The 9,102-nt window shown below is 29.2% G+C and overlaps 1 protein-coding gene across 1 annotated transcript in view; it reads left to right on the top strand.

Annotated features, from left to right (window-relative positions):
* Positions 1 to 723: 723 nt before the first annotated feature.
* Dhps (Deoxyhypusine synthase) overlaps positions 724 to 9,102 on the top strand; it is a 39,732-nt gene continuing 31,353 nt past the window's right edge. The window contains exons 1-2 of the mRNA XM_075372842.1: positions 724 to 1,267; positions 2,945 to 3,054. Of these exons, the coding sequence (XP_075228957.1) occupies positions 1,141 to 1,267; positions 2,945 to 3,054 (237 nt within the window). The 5' untranslated portion in view covers positions 724 to 1,140. The remainder of the gene's footprint in view (positions 1,268 to 2,944; positions 3,055 to 9,102) is intronic.

Here is a 9,102-nt window from a genome sequence, read left to right as displayed (position 1 = left end):
CCGGAGGCTGAACAGGGGAAAAAAGAAGTTCGACCATTCCCAAGATGTGTGGTTAATTGAAACCCAACCACCAAAGAACACCGAAGATTACTTCATTTACAATCATACATTATCACCCTCATTCATCCAATGAAGTAATACCTTACGGTGGTTCCGGAGGCTAAACAGAAAAAGAAAGATACGGCTCTAAAAGTTTAATTCAACCCTTGAGCTAGATTATTATAATCATTTATTATGTATGTAAACTTCATATATTGGTTGGGAGGAGATGATTTCTGTATCCTAATCATTCTGGTATAATCGGTGTAAACGCAAAATCTAACCATATTTTGTTCAGTCCATAATTGAAATATTAACGCCGTGTTTAGAATTTTCTAAACAACGTTTAATGAAATTGTGAGAAACACCACCTACACCACTTCTTAACATTTCAACATAAGATGACCTGTGAATACAGAAGTAGAAAAATCACGTCTTTAGTAATAAATAGAACAAACAGATTCTGTGTAACAGAGAAAAATTGTAACCACAATATTCGCTCAAAGAAATTATAATATTATACTTGAAAGTTATAATTTGTTTCGATAATAATGTTCTTTGAGTGCTAAGAAATCAAAATATTACAACTAACGTTGCTTTAGGAAAAGACAGTCAAATCATTTCTTCATTTTTCGTAATGCGTTTTTGAGCCGAATAGCATCTTTTAAAGTGAACAAGTATTTATGAGTCTGTAATCTTGTAGGTTTGTGACGTAATTCAAACGCGTAGACTACTGTTTATTTGATATTTTTTAAAACTCTTTCCTTTAATTATAGCTCGTTAAATTTATTACATTACTCAGACTGAGTAGTTTAAGGGAAAATTATTATCTTGCTGGTAAATGTACTATACTGGTGTTAGGCTGTATGACTCGCATGTAGGTTGTCTTTTTCATTCAATTTCGCCATGCCTCTTCTCAATTTGTCAGAAATATTGAAATAAATTTGTACTTATCTGTAGCGACGTTTTGTATTTCTTTCTGGTTATGTAGAATATATTTTATTGTTTTTTATGAGTCAAAACTTAGGTATTATATCATTCAAAATTGATCTGTGTACTTTATACGTTTGCAACTGTTAGCAAAGCAATATTCGAAAGCTTATGGATGTCTCAAGCAATAAACCTTTGGCTGAACATGTAAGTTTTGTGGAAGATGTACCAGAAAAGGCAAAAGAGGCTGTTCTGGTTGAAAGTATTATGCTTCCGAGTGAAACTCCAGTTGTAAAAGGTAACATAACCTTAGTTGTAGAATATTGTCTCTTTGAGATTAATGGTTTGTGTTTTGATATTATTTGTGTTTTATGATTGAGAGTTAAGTGAGTGTAATACGCATATTCACGTAATACTCTAAAGTATACGTTGAATACGATTTTTTAGTATTTTTTAAGATTGTCATTGTAGACAAAGAGACAAATCAGAATTTCAAGGTGTTTAAATGATAGTGTTGGGTTCATTTTCGTTCATAATACTAACAAATTTTAAAATTGTTGGCAAAAACAAAAAATAAAAAATATTGGAATGCATACTAATCTTAATGGTTTTAATTATTACATGTTTGTCTTAGAGTAGTTATGTTCTTTCTTTAGTTAGGTTAAAATTATGTAACTGGTATTAAGAAAAAGATGTTTATTAGGTTGTTATAATTATTTATACTAATATTTAATCATAATAATAAATATATTTTATCACTTTTCTTCTAGTTGATAGCTGCTGTTTTAATGTTTCTTATGATGTGGATTAATTTCATCTGTGGTACTTTTGTTTGAGTATATCAAGATTATTTTTGTAAAATTTTCTTTTGATTAGCTATTATGAGTAAAACTTGGGAAAGATAAATCTAACAATCAAGGCCGCTACTATTCATAAGAAATTGTTTTCTTCCCCAAAAACCTCATGAGAAACATTGTATAATTTTTTGTGTACGTTTATCATAATTTTTTAATACCATTTTGCTACAATCAGCAGATACATAGATCTTGTGTATATGTTAAATATTAATTATATATATTAATTATTAATTATGTTTAAAATAATATTAAGTGGCTATTGAAAAAAGATTGGCCCCACTCATACTTTTTGGTAAAGTCACACATCAGATTCTTAATATATGTGAATGTGATGGAGTTTGACAGGTTATTCTAGTATCCAGAGTTTATTTTCTCATATCTTAGATGAAACAATACTTCACCACTATAAAAAGAAAAGCATACTTTAAGATGCTGTTTTGTACATAATGCAATAACTATTGAAAGTAATGAAATTTATTCTTGTTAGTCGTTGTTCGTGGACAGTGTAACTATGACATGAATGGGAATTTTATTTCTTTGTCACTCATTGGACACTTGTATGAGAGTGCAGTTTATTGAGACTGCTTGATGATCATTTTAAGAATGAGTGAAATAAATAGTTAGAATAAATGTTTAAATGTGTGAATATTTAAAATTATATACCAGACCATTTTTATTTATCCATGCTACAATTTCTCTTAATTGAGCCATCATCCATAAAATCTGTCTTCATACCTGACACTTGCAATCCAGCAAAATCTGCTGGAAAAGTATTTCCGATAAAAATTCACCAATTGAACAAATTTTTAAGAAGTTTTAGTAAAATATGTGTTAGTCAATTCACAACACAATTGCAACTAGAAGCTAAATCTAGGTAAATTATTTAAATCATTGCATCATAATACCCTATTATAACAAGGTGACAATGGCACAAAACGTATGCCAGTCTTAAGACAGATTTGTCACTATGTCAGATTAAAATGAGTTTTATAACTTTTCTTTATAGTAAGCAGATTAGTGAACTGGTAATAATGTAATAATCTTATTATTATGAAATGCAGTTAATGTAACATTTTAATATAATGTTATAAAGTAATGAAATTAAATTTGTTTTGTAGGATATGACTGGAATAATGGAATTGACTATGAAGCCTTGCTTGATACTTACAAATACAGTGGATTTCAGGCTACTAATTTTGGATTGGCTGTTGATGAAATAAACAGAATGGTAAATATTTTTTTAAATTTTTTTAAAATAGGGTACCTTTAAATTTCTAAAGAAATTAAGGAATTGAAAAATCCATTCAACATAAACAAAATGATAGTTGAAAAGAAATGACAATTCTAAAATCTACTAAAAATCTTCTAAAATTTACTATTGTCAGCCAGTATCTGCCAATTGATTCATTATACCATAAAGTTGTTATTATTACATGGACGTGGTCTCATGCACCATGTCAGTATCTACTCTTCTATTTACAGCTAACTTTTTGAGTTCTGTAGTTTTTACTTTTTGTCTCTTTATATCTTCTATTAGTCTGCTGTTTTACTAAAGGGTGTTCTACTTAAAAGAGGCCACATCACTTAGTTTAATAGTTTATTGGCAAGCAGTAATAATTTACAGGGGTGTTGAAAATGATGTCCATCCGCTGCTATGCACTTGTTAACATGTTTGACCATCTTCCTGGCTACTCTTGTTAACTGTACCCTTTCTATTTCTTGGATAGCATTGATAATGTTTGTCTTCAATTCCTGCAGTGTGTGCTTTTTGTAACCCCACAGAAATAAGTTTGGATTGTCAGATCAGGGAATCTTGGTGGCCACAATTCTTTAAAAGCGATTCTTCCAATGAAAAAAATCCTGAGCATCTCCATAGTAAGTAGAGCAAGCTATATAGCAAGTGGCGCTGTCCTGTTGCAACCAGCAGTCACACTCAACCTTTTGCATAAGGTTATGAATGTTGGATAATGTTTGGTAGATGGCAACATCCACAGCTTTTCAGAAAACAAGGGTTTTATATTTATCACCGTAAAACTATACGCTGTAGACCTATCTTTTGTGGGTGTAAGGGAGATTTAAAGAAACTGTGTGGATTTTCAGTACCTTAGATGTAGCAGTTCTGACTATTAACATACCCATCATGGTGAAGTTGCACTTCATCTGTGAAAAACACTTGAACTAAAATGTCAATGTTACTTCTAATGAAGTTCTTGAACCATTGATAGTGACCCTTTTAGCATAATCAGCGTTGGCTCATGGAAACCTGAATTTGGTATTTACCGTACCATATTCATTTCAGCATTCTCCTCACAGCAGTGTTGTCTGAACCTAGTGAAATGTTCTTTTCTTAGCTTAGTCTCTGCAAAAATTTGTGAGATCTTGCTACTGCCACTTTAATATTTTGTATGACCTGCATTGTTAAAACTGACCTGTCTCAGGCATGTTTCTGGTGTCGTACTGAATGTGTTCAGAAACGTATTTACTGAATGTGTGATTGAAACATATTTAGAGATTTCATCAAATACATGTTCCTCAACAGTTATTACATAATCTTGTTCAAAAATCAATGTTCATCACAGACTGGCGACACTGAAATGCGCCGGAAATAAGCAGTCCTCGCCACTCCAGCTCCAGTTATACCAATATTTTCCACATTATTTTACCCATCTCACACTGTTGAAAACATTTTAACAAAACTGTATGTTTAGTGTATACTACTTAGTGATTGGAGTCTCTTTTTAAGTTGAACACCCTAGAAACAATAAAACATGTCCTAACATGTTGGTTTCTCTTTTCTGATTAATCTTCTATTATTAGCTTCTATTTGTATTCATGAAGTAGCATATCTGCTCATTCCTAACATGATCTATATATATGTACCAATCAAAATAAAAAATCTATTTAATTATTATCATTCAATTTCTCAATTATTTCAGAATTTTTTCATCTGACCTGTTCATTTAGATTGTCTTCAGTGTTTTACATACCCATATTTCAAATTCATTACAGATTCTTATGTATCTGTACTCTTTTACTTGTTAAATTCTTTCTTTTTACATGGAAAGAAATAGTTTTGTGTGTCTTATTGCTTTCCTGCCCGCATTATTTTATTTTCTTAATATTGATTGGACAGTTTTACTGATTAGCATGGTAATTTCTAGATATGACAGACTTTGGTTTATTCTCAGATGGGTTCAGACATCTTTATCACTATAATTTCATGCATCCTATTTTTCTCATTAAAATACTTGAAAAAATGCATTCTTAGGTTATGATAATGATATAAAAAAACAGATATTATACACTCAATTATCAGAAAATGTCTTGTAATTTTTTAATTATTGTTGAATGTCTTGAAAAATACAATGTCATCTGTGAATATGATTCTGGCTTAGGTGACCTTTATTCCTTTGGATAATTTTATTCCTCTACTTTCATCTCTTCATTCTATTTTTGAGCATCTTTTTACCATATTTTCAATGTTTGTTTGGCACCCATTTATTATATATATATATATATATATATATATATATATATATATATATATAATATATTGCTAAAAAAATAGTAATTTATTAAAAATATTAACAATATCTAACCCTAAAAGATCACATAACAGAATTGTTCTCTTTTAACACAACACAGTTGGGGCTTATTATGCTGTCATTTTTATTTGAATAAATTACATTAAAAATACAATTAAAAATTTTTCTTCCAGTGAAACAGTATTACCCTGTCAATGAGTTTTTAAATTAAAAAAAAGAAGAATTTTCTGCATCCTAGTATGTAAATCATTTTCATTAATATTTTAATTATGATTTTGTAGTTATTTTTTATATTTAATATCTTTATATCTTATGGGTCAATCCATTTTAAGTGACCCAAGGGTAGCTGCTTGACCAATTCAAATAAAATTGAAACTTACTCACTTGTTTCCTGCATGTCTCAGAACATTAAAACCATTTTTAAAAAAAAATTTTATTTAACCATTTTACCTTTGGCCATCATTTTTGTTATGGTGAACACACCTATTTTTGTAATTGTAAGGATTTATGGAAAAAACCACAACTAAAAAACTGTTGGTCCAGGAAGGATGAAACAAAAAGAAATTTATTCATATTTTCTCAAGGTAAAAGAATGGACTAGTGGTTTATTTACCTATCATCTCTCTTCTTTCTATGAGAAAATTACCAGTAAAGTTGAACATGAAAAACTGTGAAATTTCACTTTTGGTAATTTTTTTCAAGAGGCAGGGATGACATACACAGTTTAAATTATTTTTTTATATGTAGATATATTTTAGTAGTTTTACCATAAATAATATTAATGGTGATATACTTACCCATAAATTTTTATTAATTTTTTAAAATTAATTTTTTTCTTAAAAATTAAAATTCTGGCTTCAAATAATTCTGATGGGGCTGGTGATAAAAATCTCAAATTTGCACAACTTCAGTGTTTTTGTAGGTGTTTATGGCAAATAAAAACGTTTGTTGTGTATTGTACTAATAAAAAAGTTATAACCTCTTAAATATCATGAAAAATCTGTTAAAAACAATACCATTTTGACTCACTAAATAAGTGCTGCAAGGGGGTTTCTTGTCTTCTTGGCACTTTAATATTTTTATACTTTTTACTTTAGTTGAAATAGACTTGCTTGAACCATTCAACTGCAGTGTTCATGTTATAACAGGCGTTTGAAGTCATTTCCAGTCAGGAAAATTTACATTGCAACATGCTCATTTAATGCTTATTGCATCATTTATCTTTACAGTTACAGACTGGTCAGTCTGACATTAGTCAGTGACCTGTTCACGTCTTTACAGAGTGTCTCAAATTTCATCCTGTGTTTGTAAGTGATGATTAAATAAATAAGTTTTACTTAATATTATTATATTTGCAAATTTGAAAAGCAGTTAAATGTTTACATTACTTTCAAGTAATTTCACATAAAACAATGGAAGAACAATGCTCCATAGGAATTTATGAGAACGAAGGGTATCATAAAACAGTGCATAGTATAATGCCAAAAGAACTCATTAAAATTTGTGAATTTGGTGATGAAAACCAACAACTTATTTTTGTATGTGTTAATTCAGATGTCACTTGTTTGTAAATATCATGAAAAGAAGTTTTTGTCAAAATTCAGTCACCTGTTTGGACAGTTCTGTTGTGACTGAGAACTCATAAAAAACAGTTATGAAAAACTTAAGACAAATAACATTAGAGCAAGCTCTTAGAAAACACATTTTTCCAAATTTAAATTTAGTTTCTGGAAAAATTTCTTTGTGTTAACTGTTTCAAAAGTATTTTTTCTCAACAAAACAAAGAAATATATGATGCGAAGACCAAGACCACATTGCCCCACATCACAATTTTGAACAATTTGATGCTGCATGTAGCATTCTGGGTGTATCACATCCATCAAAATTGAAAAAATTAAGCATGGATCAGAGGACATCAGCATTAAAATTTAAGATAAATAAGGTATCTGAAAAATTAAAAAAGAATCTTGAATTGTGTTTTGATTCAAATGTTTCTGAAAATGAAAATCCAGCTCAATCTTCTTTATATGAATATGAACTTATTTTAAAAGTCTCAACAAGAAAAAGTGTGGGTACCGATCTGCAAAGTCCTGGGAAAGTTGACATCACTTGAACTAACTAAAGTATGGATCATTCTCACACAATTTCAAGAGAATTATCAGAAGAGATATCACAGCTCTTAGTCAACCACACTAAATAATAAACTTTTATTGCTACTAAAACAGACTATTTCATTGAAAAATAATTAAAATTTCGCCACAATTTATTTTTTCTTCATTAATGTTTACAAAAATAAACGAATATAAAAATAAAAATAGATTCTTGAAAAAAATATAGGCTACTCATTGAAATCTCAGTTTGGGTAAGATTTACTAGCATTTTGAATCAAAATTGTATTAGGTTACTGGTATTGGTTAAGTTATCATTAAATTAAGACCTATCATTAATAATTAAAAAAAAACTATTTTAAAAGTATTGAAAATGTCAACTTCAACAATATAAGGGCTAAATATACAAAAATGTGAAGTGTAAAGTAGACAAGAATCCCTCTTGGAGCACTTATTTTAGTGAGTTAAAATTGTATCGCTTTTAACAGGTTTTTCTTGATTTTTGAGAGGTTATAACTTTATTATTAGTACAACACACACCACAACAAACTTTTTTATTTGCCATAAACATCTAAAAAAAAACACTGTAAGTTGTGCAAATTAGAGATTTTTATCCCCAGCCCTATTCGAGTAATTTGAAGCCAAAACTTTAATTAAAAAAAAAATTAGTTTTCAAAAATTCATAAAAATTTAGGGGAAGTATATTACCATTAATATTATTTATGGTAAAACTGCCTCTTATGGTAATACCTGCCTCTTGAAAAAAATTACCAAAAGTGAAATTTCACAGTTTTTCATGTTAAACTTTGTTGGTCATTTTCTTATAGAAAGAAGAGAGATAGTTAAATAAACCACTGACCAATCTTTTACCTTGAGATAATATGAATAAATTGCTTTTTGTTTCATCCTTCCAGGGCTAATAGTTTTTTAGTTATGATTTTTTCTGTAAACCCTTACAATCACAAAAATAGGTGTGCGCACCGTAACAAAAATGGTCGCTATAGGTAAAATGCTTAAGTAAAAAATTTAAAAAATAATTTGAAGATCCTAAAATACGTAGGAAGCAAGTGAGTAAGTTTCAATTTTTTTTGAATTGGTCAAGCAGCCAGCTTATGTTTTTTTTGGGACACTTTAAATGGATTGTCCCTAATGTATTTATTTTAATATTATTTCACATTTTTTTATTATAAATAATTAATGTGGACTTTTTCACTTGACCATTTAGCTATCTTATTTTATAATTTATTGCTTATTTTGTAATATTGCTCTATCAAGGTTTTACTGCGGTTCCCTCAATCTATCCATGAGAATGCTGGAATAATTCCTTTTTTATCTGTAACTAGCATATCTACCCATTTCTGATGTTATCTAATACATTATTATAGACCAATCAAAATAAAAAATGTATTTATTAATTTATTACATTCAGCTAAAGGTTTAGATGGTAGTAATCCACGCATTAGATAACTCTTTAATTCTATTCTTAACTCTTTCATTCTACTCCTGTCATTGAGTCATTGTCACTGGTCTCTTGCAAATTTCATTTTACATGATCTGTCATTTTTTAATTATTCAAGCTTTCCATTCGATGCTCTGAATGTATTTTTCCAAATATTCTTGCTT

This window comes from Lycorma delicatula, chromosome 8 (assembly GCF_047948215.1).
Source record: "Lycorma delicatula isolate Av1 chromosome 8, ASM4794821v1, whole genome shotgun sequence".
NCBI classification, from domain to species: domain Eukaryota; kingdom Metazoa; phylum Arthropoda; class Insecta; order Hemiptera; family Fulgoridae; genus Lycorma; species Lycorma delicatula.
The sequence above is the reverse complement of the archived record's forward strand: the minus strand, read 5'-3'. Positions and strand labels throughout refer to the sequence as shown.